We start from the raw sequence: 20,204 nt of genomic DNA on the forward strand, positions 1-20,204 counted from the left end.
CGGGCTTCCTGCCTCCTGCCCCAGGCAACTCAGGACGGCCAGGAAAGAAGTTTGGTTTCAAGAACCCCAACCTTCCGCCCAGCATGCGCCGCTCCCCAGTCCCCGTTCAAAACTGGTTTCCACAAATTACTTTCTCCCAAGAAGGGGCGCACATCAAAACACATCGGGAAGTGATTTAGTTTCCCAGTAACAGGTTTATTTTCTGTGGGATTCGTATCTTACCATGTGATCTTCAGACCTCCCACGTGACTCCATGCAAAACACACATGACATTATGCAAACAGCCAGGTCCTGCTAAGCATGTCTCTGAAAAGAACTGGCTGCAGGGGAGGCCTGCTGCCTCCAGGGGGTGCCAGCTCCTCCAGAATGAGGAATGTTCACCTGGGAACAACTCCACTGCCTTGCGCCCTAAGAGGAGTCTCCTGTGCCCAGAGCTGGGGCCGCATGGATGAGGCCAGCAGTCCCGGCACCTGGCCTCTCCCAAGGCTGGGTCCATAACCGTCCGGGGTCTCCAGCTGGTTTTTCCTGCCTCTCCCCATCCGCTACTGTGTTTCCTTAGGTCCATGCACTCCATTCTGGCCGTCAGCGTTTACAAAACAACGGAAGTAGTTGACCTCTAGTTTCACAAACAATCCTGAGTTTTGGCCTGCGCTTGGCCTGGGCCAAGCCCTTCCCCAGAACACCTGAGCCCCGGGCTGTCAGGACTGCCTTCCCTCCTCTCCCCTCTCTCCCCCCAAATCGAGTGGGATTCACCCGCTTTCTCTAACCTAATTATACAGTCATTTGAATAGAGCCCATGGCCTAAGATTTAGAAATAGGCCAGCAGTTGAAATCCAGGATCCCAGACTTACTGAGATGTTACTTCTCTTCTGGATAAAAACAGAGAGAAAAGCAGATTTTGGTTAAAATTAAGAAATAAAATGGATCTGAGTTCAAAATGTCTTATTTTAACCTCATTGGCACCTTGGAGACTTGGATAAATCTCCATCGAATGGCTGCCGGGAGATACTTTATTAGAGTACAATTAGCCCTTTCTCTAGCCACTGGAGGTATTTTCCATCCCCTTGTCTAAGAAGTGAGCCAAGACTTTCTGCTCATTGACTGGGTGGCTTCTGTGTTACCTCCCCAATGACAACACTGCCAGACCACCGTCCAGACCCACGGCCGGGGCGCGGTGGAGGAGAGGACACAGCACGTCGGGAAGCGGTGGCTGAGACACCAAGGCAGCAGGGGCGAGCGTGGTGTGAAACAGGCCACCTTCTAGCCCGGCCGGGGTGGCTCAGTGGGTGAGCATTCACCCTGCCCCGAGAGGTCGCAGGTTCGATTCCCGGTCAGGGCACATGCCCAGGTTGTGGGCCCGATCCCCAGTGGGGGGCATGCAGGAGGCGGCCAGTCGATGTTCTCTCTCATCCATGTTTCCATCTCTCTCTCCCTCTTCCTTCCTCTCTCTCTAAAATCAATAAAGGAAGAAAAAAATTTTGAAAAAGAAGAGGTCACCTTCTTGGGTGTGGGGTGCTGGGGGATTTCCTCTGAACCTGGGGGGCAGAAGAGGAATTTCCGGAAGACAGATTGCATGTCCTACCAAAGCCAAGGGATTGGGGTCTGAGAAGAGTACATCCGAAATGGGGAATTTGAGGACTGTGGCCATTTTCACCCAAGAACTGGAGAGGAAAAGTCACACCTGCTGATGTGATGTGACGCGGCAGTGTCAGTGTCCCCAGCCAACCCTTGAGTGGTAATGCAGGGGGACAGGGAGCGCTTGGACGGTCACAATGAAAACTGACTCCTGCCCCGTAGGTAAGGGGGCGGGAGGGAAGAATAAATGAGACAGGATTCAACTGCCGAGAGGACTCTGGGAATCCAGCGGGTGACAAGCAGCGACTGCCACATTCATGAGCCGTGGGACATCACTCTGTGTCATCTTCCGTCAGCTTACATGTCTGCAGGGCGACTTGTACTGACAGCATTTTCCACCAAAATACGCTGCCTCTTCAAAGTCAGTTTTCACCAAACTGAATTCCATCTTAAAAACTGAGTTGGGGAAAGATGTTTTGTTGGGCTTCTTCCTAAGTTTAATTCAGTTCATTAGCTTTGGTTTATTTAACTTGTTTTCAAAATGTCTCCCTTGCTTGCGAAGGGTGTGGCCTCAGCTCTAGTTCCGGTGGAGGCCTAGCCGGGGCTCCCCGGGGTGCGGGGCAGGGCGCACACACACCTGGGTCCCGGGGTGCCTGGAAAGCCGCTGGGCCTCCGCACCTCTCCCTGCGTCCCTCTGCAGGGCGGCTTGTCGGTGGACATCACCGCTTCCCACTGTGGGATGAGGGACACTAGAATTCTACTGTCTCTGTCAATTCTCAGTCTCTCTTTTGTCTTGTTGTGATGCCTTCATGTGATTTCAAAGTGATTTCACAGAAGGTGTGGACCAATCCAATTAGCCATGGAGGACGGCTGTGCACACCATTTGACAGATGACAAAAGCCTATGGAAGTTGTCCGGCCGGTGAGGCTCAGTGGTTGAGCGTGGACCCTGCACCAAGAGGTCACCGGTTCGATTCCTGGTCAGGGCACATGCCCAGGTTGTGGGCCTGATCCCCAGTGGGGGGTGTGCAGGAGGCGGCCAGTTGATGTTCTCTCTCATCGATGTTTCTATCTCTCTCCCTCTCCCTTCCTCTCTCTATGAAATCAATAAAGAAAAAAAAAAGAAAAAAAGGTGATTGAAGTGTCCAGTGGCCAGGCTGGAACCAGGCATTTCTCTCCTCCCTCCCGCGGCCTGCTGAGACTGCTGCACACGGGCGGCGTGCCTGCCCTGTCCCCGCCGCGGGGACTGCAGCCGTGCTCGGAGCAGCTAGGCCCTCGCGGAGCTGCATTCCATGGACGGGACACAGGTGTCAAACAACTTGGTGGGAAGGAATGAAAAGCACTAGAGAGAAAGGCAAGAAGAAATGTGTGTGGTAGGGCAGCGTGCAAGGTGAAGTCAGTGTCTGTGCTAGTTTTGAGACCATCCACGAGGCCACGTGAGCACACGGGCAGATGTGCGCCGGCTAGGAAGGATGTGAGCCCCACGTGAGGGGTTCTGGGGCCTTGTTCCTGCACCCACGGTCTTAGGACAGTCGGTGACCTCTTGAAGTTCAGGGAATGAACCGTCCACCGCCTGGGTCCATCATCTGGGTTCAGTGGTACACGTCAATGCAGTGTGGACCCTCAGGTTCGAACCCTGGGAGGTGCCCTTTTCTGTCCCGGAGGGGCCACAGAGGAGACAGCTGCTTTGGGCACAGCCTCCCTGTGGGCACTTTCTGCCCCCACCCAGCTCCCCCAGGCGCTGGCCTGCGATCCTTCCTCCAGCCTCCCGTGAGAATGGGGTGCTCCGCTGGCACCTGCAGGGAGCCCCCGGCTCCTTCCACGCAGAGGAGAATGCTCAGGGTGTCGTCTGCACTCCCCCAGCTCATTCTTCGCTTCCCAGTGAAGCCAGAGGCCCCTCAAAGAGCCCCTCGGTCTGGCCCTCCGTCGCTCTGGTCCAAACCCTTCTCCTTTGAGGCCTTCGTGTCTGCATGTCCTCCGAGGGCTGCCCCCCGCTCAGAGCTCCTGATGCTGGCCTCGCAGCGCCCCAGCGTCTGCAGCTCTGGCCGCCTCCCTCCCGCACTGCCCGTGTCTGAGTCACCGGCACCTGCAGGACTTCGAGGCTCGGCTCACGTCCCTACTGCGCGGAGGCCTCCAGGGCGCCACGCCCTCCTCCCACAGGTCTGACGTAGACATGCCCCCAGCACCCCAGCTCCTTCCCACCACAAGCCTGAGCTCTGTGATGGGCCCCCAGAGGGCTGCCAACTGCGGCCAATGAAGACATCCTGAAAGTAAGTGGAAACCCGTAAAAGAACCCGCATCAACTCCAGAGAACTCCCAACAGGTGGCGTCTGCACAACCAGCCCACGTGACCCCAGGGCTGGTGACCTGCTGCCGCACAGACAGACACGGGAAGCCGGAGACGCTGGCGGGACCCGAGCTCGCCCGCTCTCACAATGTGCTGGGCCTCACACCTGGGCACACTCCTCCCTGAGGGCGAGGTGTGCGGAAGGTGGGAGCCACGCTGAAGGTGGGCCCCAGGTCCTCACGCCCCTCTAGAGGGTGACACCCAGCCCCTCATCAGGGCTGCGCTCCGGGCAGCAGGCGCACGTCACTCCTTCACCTTGAGCTTGGCCGTCGACTTGCTTTGGCCAAAGAGCTGTTAGCAGCAGTGACCCAGGCAGAGGACCGAGACGTGCTTGTGTATCTGGACTTTTCCTCGTGTGCTCTTGACATGACCACGAGGGAAGCATGAGCTGGGTAGCCCCCAGTTTCAGAGAAAAGAGCACAGACCTACACACGTGGCCTGGAGCCAAGGCCGGGGAAGGCCAGCTCAGCCCAGCCACCCACAGACCGGCGGGGGGAGCCCAGAGGTCTGGGCTGTCTGCCACTTAGATTGTTGTGTGTCAGCAGCTGACTAGTCTGGACAGTGACAAGTACCCTTTCCACAGTGATCACACCGTTCCAGGCGTGTGCTGGTCCTTCTCCTCGCGTCTGTCCGTGTAACCCTGACAGCATGTCCCCCAAATCCAAGTGTCATCATCTCCACTTTACAGATACGAAAACTGGGGCTCCGACAGCTAGCGCAGGCTGTTCAAGGGCAGGCCCAGGGGGTGAAACGGCCGAGACCAAATCCAGGCTTGTCTCCGTCCGCAGCCTGTGCTGCGAGCCGGACGTGGCCCGAGCCGGACGAGGCCACTGGAGCCAAAGGAGGGGCCCCACTCCTGAACGCGTCAGAAACACTTTGTGCCCAGTGGCCCGACACCCTGGGCTAGCAAAGCGCATCATTTTACTCCATGACTTTATTGACCCAAGCACATCACAGTCAAGGACTGTCTTCTGCCAGTTACGGCCCGCGGTCCACCTGCGTGTCGCAGAGCGGCCGCCCTGCACACCCTGCCGGCGGCTTCTCGCGGGCCGCCGGCGAGCTGCCCCGCCGAGGCTGGCACTGCGCCCGGAGGCGGCTCGCAGCCACCTGTCACCTGTGAGCCGTCAGGTGCCGGGAGAGATGGTGGCGCTCCCGGAAGTCCTCCCGGCACACGGGGCACGTGAGTGCCTCTCTCCTCAGCTGCCTAGAACGTGGGTCAGGCCTCACAGGTTCCTTTTTGTGGCGGGACCGCATGTGGAGGACCAGGTCAGAGGTCAGGCGGAAGGAGGCGCTGCACTTTGCGCACCAGTTCTGGGGGGTCGCGCCCGGGGAAGAGCAGGTGGGCGGCAGGAGGGCCCAGGAGGCAGGGGAGGGTGACGCGGGGGTGGGTGTTTGGGTCACAGCCTGCTGCAGCCACAGCGTGGGGGCGCCCAAGAGGCCACCGCGGAGGGGAGCATACTGAGGCGGCACAGACAGGCTCCAGAAACCCCCCGCCAGAAGCTTGGAACTGGAAAGATGACCCCGACAAGGCATGTCTACCATCTTGACGAGTCCCCACAGCTCCCCCGGGGCATCTGCAGGCCCGCCCGCCTGGAGGAGAGAGGCCGAGCCCGGTCTCCCTGACGGGCACCCCGCTGGTTGGCTGAAGGCACCTCTCTGCTCCCTGCCAGCTCCGCGGGGCCACCCAGAGAGGGCCGTTCTGCCGCCCGGGGCCCTGGGGGTGTCCCGGGCCAGCTGCCGAGGGCCAGGCTGGCCTGTGAGGTCAGCACGCTCTCCGTCCTTGGCCCGCCTTCCCCGCAGCCTCTTCTTGAACCGAGGTACCTCCGCGAAGGCGCTCCGGCCCTGTCCCCAGCGGGCCGGTGGCGTTCCCAGGCTCAGCGTGCCCGGGGGTGTGGACGGTGCCTCACCCTGGCCCGCACCGCCCACGGCAGCCTCGGAGCTGGGGTGGTTTCTTTTCTCCAGCAGCACCGGCTGGGGTTCACTGAGCCACCCTCTGGTTTCCACGGGAGGGCTCCACAGAACCCCCTTCCCAGCAGCCATGTGGACTAGCAGGGCCGGGACAGCTCAGCAAGGTGGACACGCCAACAGCTGTCTTCGGGGCTTCGGCATTCTGGAGGGTCAGGCCTGGGAAGAACTGTGGCACTGGAAGGCTCCCCGATGGCGGGCCAGCCGCACCTGGACCACAGAAAGCTGCGGAGAGGAAAACACAGGACAAGCAGTTGTTTGCACCCAAAGAACCCTGAGTAGTCTAGATGCCACAGCTCATCCTGTCTCAGATCTGCCACCTGCGTTCACCTCCTGGGCTCTGTCCCAGAAAGACAACCACGCTGCACAACGCTGCCACCCCGAGGCGTGACTCGGTACTGTCTCCCTCCTGTCAGCATCCGCCAGCCTGCTTTAAAGTTGACAGCTCTGACGTGTCTGCGTGGACGGAGGGCAGTTTGCAGCCCTTGCTGCACAGCCAGGCCCCCCAAAATCATCAGAAGCACCAAGAACTTCAAGTCCCTGGGGACAGGAGCTCCTGCAGTACGGGTGGCCAGAGAGGAAGCTGAAGCAGTGAATTCCCAGGCGTGACCGCGTGGGTCCGGAGCTGCGCCGGCCTTTGCTCCTGCCCCGGGGGGACAGCCACCTCTGCGCCTGGCCTTCCCCTGGACAAGTGGGGGTTTCTCCTGTCTCGACTCTGAAAGTGCCAACACTTGGCTCTCCTCACTCTTAACCCCTCGCTTTTCTTCTGCTCACCTGACAACTGTTCTCTTGTGCCCACCTGCTAGGCACACTCAGGTGGCGTAGCTTCCACAGGCTCGTGGGGCTTCGAGGGGAGGTATGTAGTGGCCACACGTGGGGTGGCCCAGAGGAGGAGAGGGTGGCGTCAGCCCTGCTCATTCACCCTTGCCTTTCCCTAATCAGCTCCACCAGCAGGTTCTAGACGTTGGGAAACCGCCTCCAAGCCCCGCCTCCGCTGGGGAGCAGTGCTGCTGGGGGACTGGGCTGCGTGCTCAGGTTGTCCTCGCTAGAAAGCGGCAGCCCCAGGCCCAGGAGGACCCTGAGGAGCAGGTGGCTGGGCTCTTCACGGGCACTTCCATGGGCTTGTTATGCATAAACACCATGGGGGCGCTGGTCAGCTCCTTCCTCCAGCCCTGCCGCCTGCTCTGCCCCACGTGGAAAAGGAGGCCCCGGCCCCTGCCCTCCTCCCCCCTCCGGCTCGGAGGCAGGGGTCGGTGGCAGGGGGCAGCTCCTTCCACCCTCTCCCTTTTCCACCAGCAGGGGGACGCAGGCTTGGGAAGGCTGCACAGCCTGCCCGGGTTCCCTGCAGGCAGGAGGTGCAGCTGGGGTGACACCAGGGGCGTGTCCCCAGAGCTGCTTTGGTTGCACCACCCACGGTACCCTCACAAGGCCCCTGGTGGTGAGCACCACGTCCGAACTGTGCTTCCAGGGGGTCTGAGCCTGCCGAGCCCCTTTCCAAACTAATTCCTCCGAAGGACGCCACCCACGTCAGAGACCAGTGCGGCCAGGGTCCAGGAGGGGAGGTGGCCACGGGAGTCCCCTGAAGGCCCCAGTAACCGTCCGCAGCTCGCAGCCTCAATTCCCGGCTCTAGATGAGGGCTGAGCTAACGATCCCCACAGGTCTCCCCAGAGTAGGACTCTCGGGGGGAAGCCAGTTCTGTCCAGTCCTCAGGCCGGCTGGGTGGCTGGAAGCCCTTTGCTCTGCGAAGGAACACACCCAGGCACACGCATGTCCTCACACTACACATACATGCACACACACACTCACACATTCACACACATACATACACTCACACACAAATGCACATCACACACACACACACACACACACACACAATCTCTCTCTTCCTCTCAGATATTTCTCTCAGCAACAGTTTCGAATTGTCATCTAGATGCGTCTCCAAGGCCTGGGCAGGAGCCCCCAGTTGTCCTCCGGTCCCACGCACCCCGACATCCCTCCGCACACAGCCCCGCTGGGCAGCCCTCACAGCTCAGGCAGCCTTGGCAGCCACCGCCCGTTGCCCGAGCACCCCGAGCACCCCGAGCACCCCGAGCCAGACAGGGCTCCCTCTTCTCAGCACTCAACGTCGGGCTGTGCGGCCTCACTGCAGGGTGGGACACTTCACTGCCAGGGTCCTTCATGACATAAAGACAGACGCCACTGTTTACTGATGACATAAGTCTACAGCCAGAGGCGCAATCACCTTACTGCGTGAAAACGTCAGAGCCACGGAAGGAGCAAAGCGCCCGTCCCAGCCCCAGTGTGTTCCTCTGCACCCGCCTCAGCAGCTGCCGAGCTCAGCGCTGCGCTCCACTTCCCGGGACCACCGTGGGTCTGAATTCTGCCGTCGGCCGGGTTAGCTGCCCATCCGACTTCATCCTCCGTGCGTGCTACAGGACGCATTTCGCAATGAGAAGGAGAAGGAGCAGAACAAAGAAAAGAAGATGGTATAATATGAAAGTACTAATAATGAGGAGGAGGAACAGGAAAAGGAGGAGGACACAACGGAGCAAACGAAGGTGCTGGCTGGGGCCTTCAGCGTGAGTCCCCAGCCCCCTGAGGCTCATCACTGTCACAGGCATCAGCACTGCCGGGAAGGTCACCCAGGCAAGGGCGAAGAATGTCCTGCAAACTCTGTCTGCACCCCATCGAACCTCCGTCCACTCTGTGTGCAACAATCACAGATTGAAGCTTCTCACAACGGAAGATGATGTGAGTTGGACACAGCTTGTCCCCAGTGAGTCCCTGCCACCCTCTAAACTCATCTCATCTTGCTGATGGACTCCCAGGCTCCTTCCCAAGGTCAGCGTCGGACTTCAGGTCTCATCTGGCTCCAGACTACGTGCACCTGTCTTGGACCCCCACGCCTCTGAGATGACCTCTGCAGACATGTGAGGTCATCTCTGGGGTCACTCAATGCCCTGGCCAGTGAGTTCTGGGACAGGAGACCACAGGCACTGTCTCAGGCCTCCCTTCGTGCCTTGACCCACCAATGCCCTCTGCACCTGGGGGAAGGTTCTCTGTCCCTGGGCAAAGCAAAGCTGCTCCTTCCTCTTTGTCCTTCCAGACACCAGCTGCCCTGAGAACCAGTCGGTCAGTGCAGCCCGTGTTGTCCTTGTTCCGATCAACACTGACGAGCGCTCTGCTGCCCTCCACTCTCTGCAGGAGCCTCCATCGATCCTGGGGCCTCGCCCCGAGCTGGGCTACTGCTGGTCCTCGTCACGCCCTACCATGCGTGTCCTGAGAAGGGGTTTTTCATATCCTCCTTAGTTCCTTCAGTCTGAACTCAGTAACATCCTCTGAGCCGCAAAGACACCTTTCAGCAGCACCCATATTCTTCCTGTTCGAAGAAACTGATTTCAATCCCCAACTCTCCAACAACTTCTGAGCCCTTCGGTCATGGGATTACAAAGTGATGATCTTTGAAACCACCTGCACTGAGTTGTCAAGTCCACAGGGTGCCCGACCACATCCAGCCATCTCTACCATGGGGATGCTTCTCCTTCCTGCTCCCAACCCTCCTGGCCACCAACCGGTGTTCTACTGACCAACCTGGGCAGTGCTACATTCTGAGACATGAAGCTTCACCCACCCACGGGTGAAAGCACATATCTTTGTTGATTACCCATCCCCCAGCCTGACTGCAGACTGATCATTGCTTCCTCGGGGAAGCACTGGCCCAGTCTCCCCTATGGGTTCCCTTTTCCTGGCAAACCAGGCCACCAGGCTCTTGGGTCAGATGCTTAGATCAAACCTGACTCTTTTACCACACCTGTGACCCTGGGCAAGTGCTGATTTTCTCCCTGCCTCTGTTTTCTTATTTGCAAAAAAAAAGGATCACCTTGATGCCCACTTTATTACATGGCTGTAAAGATTAGATGCGTGAAAATATCTAAGAGCTAAAGAGCCTGGCTCAATAAATGTTAGGCTGTATGGATTTATCAATTTATTATGACACTAGAGCCAAAGTCAGGGCCGCCTTTGCTGTTTTCCTGACACCCAGTGGTGTTTAATGAGTGACCAAGGGGCCGGGCACTTTCCTTCGTCCCCTCTACATACAGAAGAAAGATCTGTTAGCGAGTGACTGGGTGACCTCGCATTCCTGAGATACCTGGAGATGCTCTCCATCCCAAAGAAGCTCGTTAGCGCCCAGTGGCTGCTTACGGCAGCTGGCAGCTCAGGAACCCGTCATGTTCAGTGACACCATCCACACTGCCAGCCCGTGCCCTCCCATGTCAGCCTCCCTCTTCAGCTAAAACAAACAAGTGCAGAGAGTATCTCCTGCGCTTCAGCCCGTTGGTTCCCTAAACTCCGGGGATGTCTTTCAGACCCGTTTGGAAGAGGATAATCATGTATCAACCTCTTCTAAATGTGGAGTGAGATCCCAGGTGTTCATGAGAAGAGAAACACATGTTTTCCAGGTGAATTCTTAACTCTGGTGCCCTGGGAAAATTAAAAACTGAAGAGTTACCCAGGCTTCCCCAGAGACTGGCTGGTGGTGCCATGGAGCTGGGAGAGAGGAGGGCTTCCCTGCCAGCCCCCACTGGCTCCGTGTCCCGCTCTGCCTGCACCCATCCAGCCTCAGTGCCTGCTGTGTTCAAAACCACACGCAAGGTTCCCAGGATGCAGCCAGCCACCAGCCTGTAGTGAGGTCGGCTGCAGCCCTAACCTGGCCCTGCGGACCGATCCCAGTGGCTGCCTTCAGGGGAGGCCCGAGTTGGTGCATCAGATTCCCAGCCAGACTCGAACTGATGCCAGCCACAGTGTTGTGTACTGCAAGGACAGTTACAGCCTACTTAAAGAAAAACACTGAATACACTGTAGTTCAAGACTCAACCTTGAATTAAAAAATATAGCATAATTATCTATTTAAAAGAAAAGTTGTCACTTCCTGGGTTTCTGACAAAGAAATCTGAGCAAAATACAAAAGACAATTCTAAATAATTTGAAAAGCATCCATTTCACCCCACCCCACCCCAGAATTAAAATGCATTGAAAGTTAGTGGTTAAAACTACATAAATATGATTTGTCCAATCAAGAAAATAGTCTCCTAAATCAAAGTCCCATGCATACACCTATGAATTTGTCCAACATTCCTTGATCTAAAATGAAAGATTCTTTCAATAAGCACACTGCAATCTTTCCCCAACATATTTAATTTTTTCACTTCTTCTGTGTGATTAATCTATTGACAATTTTCCTTTTCCATATCTGAGCAGTTAAATAAGCTGAATTATCATTCAAAATCATAATAAACTAAAAGGAGGTTAAATTATTTATAAGGACCCAAAGCTTCAAATGTTAGTTGGTAATGAATGAGTAGCTTTAAAAATAAACAAGTTTTCTTTTCACAAATATATATATATATATATATTACAAATATACACACACACACATATAGTCATTTAAGTATATGTGCTTGAACACATAGCTATATATATTATAAAATATCATTAAATAATGAAATCATGTCTCTCTGAGAAAATTCAATTTTTAACAAAAAGCAAAAAATTGCTTTGATATACAACACTTCTATTTTGTTCCTTAAAATCACTCAGATTTATCTAGATTTCTTCACTTAGAATGTGTCTAATACAATCTTTGACGTTAAGATAAAATATTTCCACAATGATCCTACCTAACATAAAAAAGTTCATTTCAAATGCCATAATAATTGCTATAAAATGTCTGTCTCATTCAACATTCATTATGCAACTTAATTTCTGCACATCAGCAGCATTGACAAGTATATATTTTGAAAATATACAGTGAATTTTTTATTTCAATTCTCACCCAAATGTTTCACATGCAAAGCCCTGGCCTCCCTACATCTGAGCTCTGACTCCAACCTCTCTCCCCACCCAGGTGGCCTTGCATTGCCTCCACACCAAGGTGTGTGGGTCTCAACGTCCCCTAAATGTTCATGCAAGGTTTAGCCTTGTGGGGTGCTGTCTGTGGTTATTACTAAAAGCAAATGTCAAGAAAAGGATTCAAGCAATGCCTGTCTCTAAATCCAAGTATTTTTGCAGCTCACCCTGAAAACTCAGAGATTTATAACTTGATCATTTGTACATTTTCCCCACAACAGTCGCTGAACAACTTACAGGCACAGCTCTTTGGACAGAATCTGCTGGAGAAAGGATCTGGGGCAGATGCCCCTTTATTAGCCTCCAGCCCAGCACAAGCCCTGGCTGAGACTAAGGGAGGACACAGAATGAGCGGATGGGTGGGAGGAAGGAAGGAAGGAAGGAAGGAAGGAAGGAAGGAAGGAAGGAAGGAAGGGAGGGAGGGAGGGAGGGAGGGAGGGAGGGAGGGAGGGAGGATGGATGGGTGGGTGGATAGGTGGGTGGGTGGGTGGATAGGTGGGTGGGTGGGTGGATAGGTGGGTGGGTGGGTGGGTGAAAAGAACTGCAGCCCAAAAGTCAACCTAGGAGAAAAAATCCAACGCAGGCTTGTTGTGGGAGAACAGGGGAGGGGGAGGAGGAGAAGGTGGAGAGAGAGACAGGGGAAACAGGGAGCAAAGAAGAGAGAGACCAGAAAAAGTGAGATAGGTGGCAGAGAAAGCAAGAAGAGACAGGAGGAAAACGACAGAAGACAGGCGGACAGCGGGAGAGGGTGGCGCTGGAGAAAGCAGTGACAGAGGGAAGGGAAGAAGGCGACAGTCAAAGGCAGGACTGAAACTCCCCTGGGAAAAGCCACAGGACGTTGAAAGGAATCCCGACCCCACTCACGCGCGGCGTGGTCCCGAGGGGCAGGACAGCACACCCCGCCCGGCTGTCCGACGCCGGGCGCTGGGAACTCGCTGGCCGCCAAGCCGCCTCGGGCGGAGCTCCGCGCGGCGCGGGTAGGACCTGGGCGCCTGAGCCCTGAGCGTGGGCGACCCCGCCGTCCCGCTGCTCCCGCCTCCGGGGCGGGGCCTCTGGTCACGCCCACCCCGAGGGCCCACCTGCTTCCCAGGAGGGGCGCGTGGGACACTAGGGACCTCGGAGAGGGCGCGAAGCGCCGGCTTCCCGGGAACCGCTGGCCGCACCTCCGGCTCCGAGCTCACGCCTGCACCCGGCGGGCCCGGCCCTCCCGGGGGTTCAGCTCCGCATCCCCGCCCTCGTCCCAGCTGCTCGCCTTTGCCGGGTGCCTGGCAGCTGTGGGACTGAGGGGCTTCCTGGCTGCAGTGGCCCCAGGGGTGTTCAGCCCGTTGCCTCTGCAGGTGGCGCCTGGCCAGGTCCCGACTTCGCTTAGCGCTGTTCCCTCGCTCGTGCGGGGCGACCTCTCGTGGGTGTGCGGGACCCCGGCGACAGCCAGGGTGAGAGTCCCGGCAGCGCGCGCTCTGGGCCGCGGGTGCTCGGGCTGCCCGGTGGGTGTCCTTCCCTCCCGAGCAGCCGCCCCGCTGCTTGGTGGGGCCCGAGAATCTCCCAGCCCTGGCGCTGGCCTGCCCTCCGCCTGTCTTGAGCCTCCTCCGCTGCGAAATGACACGCTGTGTCAGATCATGGCGAGCTGGTGAGTGCTGACACCCCAGAGAACACGCGGGGCTTGGGAAGCTGACCACGGGGGAGAGAGGGCGAGGCTAGGACCGCCCTGAGCTTGCCCTGTAGGGACAGGTGCCGGAGAGGCAGCCCCGCCTCGGGTAACCAGAATGCTTGCGAATGCAGCCAGGTGTGGGGTCACATGGTGCGAGCCCAGTGGGCGTGCAGAGCGGATTGCACTGGGGACGGCTCGAGCGAGGGATGAAGGAAAACCAGCTCTGAGTCCCGGCTCCTTCCTTCCTCCCTCTGGACACCTGTGGGTGGAAGGAGGCACCGAAACACCAGGTGACAGGCCCTGTGCTCTCCCAGGGTTTTGGAGCATCTATTACAAAGATTAGATTGTAAAGGACAAAATTGGTAAAACTGAGGTGGGAAAAACAGGCAGAGCATCCCTGACGACCTGGAGATAATCTGGGCTCTCAGCATTCTGGGTCTGACTGCACTGGTCTGCAAGAGGGAGCACATGCCAGGTGGGTACTAGACTTATCGGGGGGCCACTACATAAATTATGTAAATGTCAAACCACTACGCTGCACACCTGAACCTAATATAAAATAATGCTTAATGCCAACTCTAATTGAAAAATAAAAATTTTCCGAAAAGGGTGTTCACAAAACAGATGTTTTCAGATGTACAAAGCCCAAGGTTATCAACTTAATAGAAAAGTTACTAAAGAATGTGCTTCAGAATGAAAGAAGCTGAACACAAACGAAAGAAACAGCCCAGGTGTCCATCAGTAGATGAGTAGATACAAAAGCTGCAGTACATTTATATGATGGAACACTATACAGCTATAAAAAAAAAGAACTATCTCTTACCCTTTCAGACAGCATGAAGAGACCTGGAGAGTATTATGCTAAGTGAAATAAGCCAGTCAGAGAAAGACAAGTGTTACATGATCTCACTTATTTGTGGAATCTAATGAACAAAAAAATTATGAGCAAAATAGATTCAGAGACATAGAAGTAGGAAACAGACCGACAAACCTCAAAGAGAAGGGGGTGGAGGGGTGGGAAGAGATAAACAGAAGAACTTATATGCATGTATGCACAACGAATGGCCACAGACAATAGTGTGGTGAAAGCACGGTGGGGGCAGGAGCGGGGAGGAGGAGGCCAATGGGGGTAAAAAAGGAGGGACATTGTAATACTTTCAACAATGAAGATAACTTTTTCAAAATGAAAAAGGAGGATTTCAAGAAACAAGGGTGAGCAAAGGAGCCGAAAAACCTGAGAATTACTGAGTGGAATACCCATATGCTGAGACCGTAGGGACAATCACCAACTTACAGAATTATTTTTAAAGGATGGAGAGAATGAAGTCAGGTTAGGTGGGCGGAGTCTCCGAGGATAGAGCAGTTCAAAGAGGCTATCAGCCATGCACCTGGGGTCCTGGAGCCATCACCAGGGGGAGCTCTCCTAGGCTGGGTCTGCATCAGTGTCCCTGCTGGGCTCAGTCACTGGCTGGCAGTGAGGGTGTTTCCTCTGATGATTTGAGGGGGTTGTGGTGGTGCGTGGGGAGCCCACACAGTCTCCCCTTCAATTACAGTCCCTATTGTCAGAGATCCAAGTGGTGCATTTCCATGGCCCCCACAATGTAAATGGACTTAACTTACAAGGTAAAGACAGAATTTGACACGCTTGCTTGTTTTTAATCTAGCTATATGCTTTTAAAAGAGACACATCTGATACATAAGGACATAGAAAATTGACTATGAAAGAATAAAAACACATATGCCAGAGAGGCGGGGCAAACTAAAAGCGGGCTGAAGTCTACCACACAGCAAAAACAGTAGTTGGCTTAAAGAGGGTAAATCTTTTATTTTATTTTTTTGTTAATCCTTACCTGAGGATATTTTCCCATTGTTTTTTGTTTTGTTTTGTTTTGTTTGTTTGTTTGTTTTGGTACGTGCTCCTAGCAGAAACCGAACCCAGGATTCTCTGGTCGGCAGGCCGATGCTTCAACCGCTGAGCCAAAGCGGCCAGGGCGCCGTTGGTTTTTTAGATAGAGTGAAAGGGAGGCAGGGGAAGAAAGAGAGACAGAGAGAGAGAGAGAAATGACTTGAAAGAGACACATCAATTTAATCCGCACAGCCAGGGGATTAAACTTGCAACCCAGGTGCATGCCCTTGACTGGAAATTGAACCCACAACCTGTGGAAATTGAACCCAGGACACTTTGGTCCCCAGGCTGATGCTCTAACTGCTAAGCCAAACCCACCAGGGAAGAGGGTATATATATTCTTAATAATAGTTTTACTTTCCAGAAAACTACAAAAATGTTAAATTGGCATACACTAAACTAAAAATGACTTAAAAATGAGAAATAAATAAGGAGAAATTTGTCAAACCCACTACAACAGTGAGAAATTTCAATAGTCATTTGTCAAGAAGACAAAATATTTCTTAAAACATAGATTTGAGCAACAAAATAAAGCTGGTTTAATGGGTTTATAAATTATCCTCCACCCAATCATGTATTGAAACAAGTTTACATAAAATTCAGAGAAATAGTACCATACAGACCATGTTCTCAGACCACAATGCAACTAGGGTGGGAATTAATAAAAATAATTTTTGAAAAAATATGTACAATTGAAATTTAAAATCTTACATATAAATATTTATGGATCAAAGGACCAATTAGAACTAAAATTAAAATATACTTAAAATCAAATGGTAATGAAATATGACATGAAAACTTATCAGTTACAATGAAAGAGAAACTTAGAGGAAAATTTATGGCCCAAAAGGCTATGTTACAGAAAAAAAAAAAAGGGTGAAAATAAATGATTTAATAATTTACCTAAACATATTAGAATAAAAATAGTAAAATAAACCCAAAGAAAATGAAAAGACAGTTTTAGATAATAAAGTAAATAAAGTAAATTATATAAAAATTAAGAGTAAAAACAAGCCACAAATTATTCGAAATGTTTACTAATGTAAATAATACTCTGGTTAAATTAATCATAAATTAAGACAGTGCTTCCCAATGTTTTAAAAATATAACTTCCGCCCTGGCCGGTTTGGTTCAGCGGTTAGAGCGTCGGCCTGAGGTCCAGAGAGACTCAGGTTCGGTTCCCGCTAAGGCCACGTATCTCGGTTGCAGTTTGTCCCCAGCCCTGGTTGGGTTGTGCAGGTGGCAGCCACTCGTTGTGTCCCTTTCACATCGATGTTTCTCTCTCTCTCTCTTCCTCTCTCCCACTCTATCTGAACAGAAAATGGAAAAATGTCCTCGGGTAAGGATATATATATATGTGTGTGTGTGTGTGTGTGTGTGTGTGTATATATATATATATATAAAACTTCCCCCGGGAGCTTTTAAAAATACCTTTTTTGTTATAGTCACCTCATGAAATTTTATAGCATACACTTACTGTATATCTCTTATGTACTCTGCTTTTTAATGAAAAGATTAAGTCTAATTTTATCCCCTGGGGCAATATCCTTTCTGTTGGGAATGCATAGAGTAAGAAAATAAATAATAAAATAATAGGAATTAAAAAGAAGATATAAGCCCTGGCTGGTTTTGCTCAGCGGTTAGAGCATTGGCCTATGGACCAGAGAGCCCCAGGTTCGGTTCCCGCTAGGGGCGTGTACCAAAAAAAAAAAAAAAAAAGAGAGATACGTATAACTATGATAGAACAGAACTATAAAAGTCAAAATATTCTGAGCAACATTATACCAACATATGTGAATAAATGCCTAAATTCCTAGAAAACTGTCACCTAAAATGACTGATAAGAGAAATAAAACCATTAAATAATAATCTATCATGTTAGTCTCCTTGGGCTTCCATAACAAAGGCCATAAACTAGGTGGCGTAACCTAACAGCCATTTCTCTTCTCACAGTTCTGGAGGCTGGAGTCCAAGGGCGAGGAGTCAGCAGGGCCGACTTCTGTTGAGGCCTCTCTTGGATTGCAGAAAGCTGCCACTGTGTCTTCACCTGGCCTTTTCTCTGAGTCTGCATAGAAAGAGAATTCTGTTATCTCGTTCTCTTCTTATGAGAACACCAGACATACAGGATTAAGGCCCAACTCTTATCACCTCGTTTAACCTAATCACCTCCTTGAGGGTCACCCTATGTGCTAGGGCTTCAAAATATGAATTGAAGGTGAAGGGGGAATTCAATCCATAATGTTCACTAAATATTAAATAAATTCAGCAGTTTTAAGGACTTCTAACAAAGAAAATCCCAGCCACAGATGATAGCATAACAAAATTCAATAAGAAGATTATTTGGATCATGTTCAAAGTCTTTCCAAGAATAAAGAAAGTAAAGAAAAACCCTTAGTGAATTTTATGAGGCTGTTATTACCTGATATTACCTAATATCAAAGCCAGTTAATGTCACTACAAAAATAGAAGATTATAGGCCAGCCCCTCTAACAATCATAGGCAAAACAAATAAATAAATAAAACTAAACTAATAGTAAATTTAATATATTGGTATTTTAAAATATTATCATGGCCAAGTTGGGTTTAATATAAAATGTTAAAATTGGTTTTATGTGCATTAATGCAATTAATCATATTAATATATTACTGGAGAAAATATATATTCATCACAATATATGCATAAAAAGAATTTAGATAAATTCAATACTCATTTATAATTTATAGAAAACCAAGAATAGTAGGGGTTTGGTGGCAGAAGATGGTAGAATAGGAAGGGTCTGAACTCACCTCTTCCCACAGACATACTAAATATACACCTATAAATAGAGCAACTCCTCCTGGAAAACAACTGAGGGCGGATTGAATAGCTTCTACACAACAAACAAGAGAGGGAATACATAGTGAGAGGTAGGAGAGTTAGATATGTGGTAACCATGGGAACCATACCCTGATGGAGGCACCTACAGCAGGGAAGGATAAAACTGAGAGGCCCATACTCGGATTCACCTGCCCTGGGGCACTGTGACAAAAGAGCAATTTAAAGGGCACCTAGACTATACATTAAAATCCATTTACTGACCATTTACATCAAGGCACCTGCCAGATGTGTGGAGAAATGTAATAACTTTCTGAAATCTATGAGAGCTCTTCAAGATAGAAAGTTCTGGTGAGTACCATTTTTATATTGCCTCTCTACTTAGATAGCAAGGCTGTAGCTTGGTACAAGTGGTCTAGCCAACTTTGAAAAGCCACCACAGTGCCCCTTGGCCCTCCTTGGCCAGTGCCTACCCCAGGCAGCTAGCCCACCAGTCATACCTGGACACACATGCCCAGAGTCCCTTGATGTGTACCTGCCACTGACACAGCCAGCCAGTCCACTATAGTATCCAGGGGCTGTGCATCCAGGGTATCTGGAACCACCATGCCTAGCCCAAATTCAGCCATCCATCCCATAAGGGAACCCCAGGTGCCATAGACTCACTTTGACTCCAGCTGGACTGCCAAAGCCACCCTACACATGCAGTCTACCTAAAGGTTACTCTTACTCAAGGCCACTCCTTCAGAATAAGGAGAGGTTTAATTTAATTTATAGAAACCAACACAGAAAGTCAAACACACTGAGAAAACAAATGTATTTCAGAAGAAAGAATGAGAACTATACCCCCACCCCAAATAAAGCCTGATGAAAAAGATAAGTAATTTGCCTGATAAAGAATTTAAGGTAATAACAATGCTTATCAGACTTGGGAGAATAGAGAAGCACAGTGAGAACTTTAACAGAGAGTTAGAAAATATTTAAAAAATAACCAATCAGAACTGAAGAACACAATAACTGGATTAAAGTACAAAAGAGGGAATCGATAGCAATTAGATATTACAGAAGAATGGACTGATAATCTTGAATATAGAATAATGGAAATCACCCAATCAAACCAACTAAAGAAAAAATAATTATGAAGACAGGACAGTTTAAGGGACCTCTAGGACTTTATACATATTAACATTCACATTAAAGGAGGCCCAGAAGGAGAAGAGAGAGTAAGAAGCAGAAAACATATTTGAAGAAATAATGGCTGACAATTTTCACAACTTGGGGAAAGAAACAGACATCCAGATCCAGGAAGCACAGAGAGTACCAAATTAAATGAACTCAAAGAGATCCAAGACATATTATAACGAAGATGGCACAGTTGAAGATAAAAAAAGAATCTTGAAGGAGGCAAAAGGAAAACAACTACTCACATCCAAAGAAAATCCCTAAGGCTATCAGCTGATGGCTCAGCAGGAATTTTGAAGACCAGAGGGAATGGCTGGGTATATTTAAAGTGCTCAAAGGAAAGAGCCTACAACCTAGACTGCCAAAGCCACTCAGAATTGGGGGACAAGAAAAACCTAAAGAAGTTTATCACCTCTAAATTGGCTTTACTAGAAATGTTAAAGGGCTTTTTTAAGCAGAGAAGAAAAGATCAAAACAGAAATTTAAACATATATGAAAGAAAAAAATCACACTAGTAAAGGCAAATATACAGTAAAATCAGTGGATCAGCCAAATTAAAGCTAGTATGAAGGTAAAAAAAAGAAGTAGAAAAATAAATTATAACTACAATAAGTAGTTAGGGGATTCACAAGACAAAAATATCTAAAATATAACATCAAAAACATAAGGCATGGATGGGGTAGTAAAAATAACACTTTTAGAATGTATTGCAAAGGTATTTGAAAATAAAGTTTTAAAATATTTATTGCTATCATGAATAAATGTTTGTATGTATTGATATATTTACTCAACTTACTAAACTCTTTTATTCTGAAATATTACCTGCAGAGTTAAGTTTCTACGTAAATTATAAACAAAA

At 50.9% G+C, this 20,204-nt stretch overlaps 1 protein-coding gene across 1 annotated transcript; it reads right to left on the reverse strand.

The window, feature by feature from the left end:
• Positions 1-5,031: 5,031 nt before the first annotated feature.
• On the reverse strand, positions 5,032-5,961 carry ZNF488 (zinc finger protein 488). The gene has a single exon (XM_036264861.1). The coding sequence runs from the start codon at positions 5,959-5,961 to the stop codon at positions 5,032-5,034; it is 930 nt and encodes a 309-aa protein (XP_036120754.1).
• Between the last annotated feature and the right edge of the window lie 14,243 nt (positions 5,962-20,204).

This window comes from Molossus molossus, unplaced genomic scaffold, assembly GCF_014108415.1.
Source record: "Molossus molossus isolate mMolMol1 unplaced genomic scaffold, mMolMol1.p scaffold_m16_p_17, whole genome shotgun sequence".
NCBI classification, from domain to species: domain Eukaryota; kingdom Metazoa; phylum Chordata; class Mammalia; order Chiroptera; family Molossidae; genus Molossus; species Molossus molossus.

Excerpts from the sequence above, each read along its gene's own strand:
- ZNF488 (XM_036264861.1), bottom strand. The coding sequence starts at position 5,961 with ATGGCTGCTGGGAAGGGGGTTCTGTGGAGCCCTCCCGTGGAAACCAGA.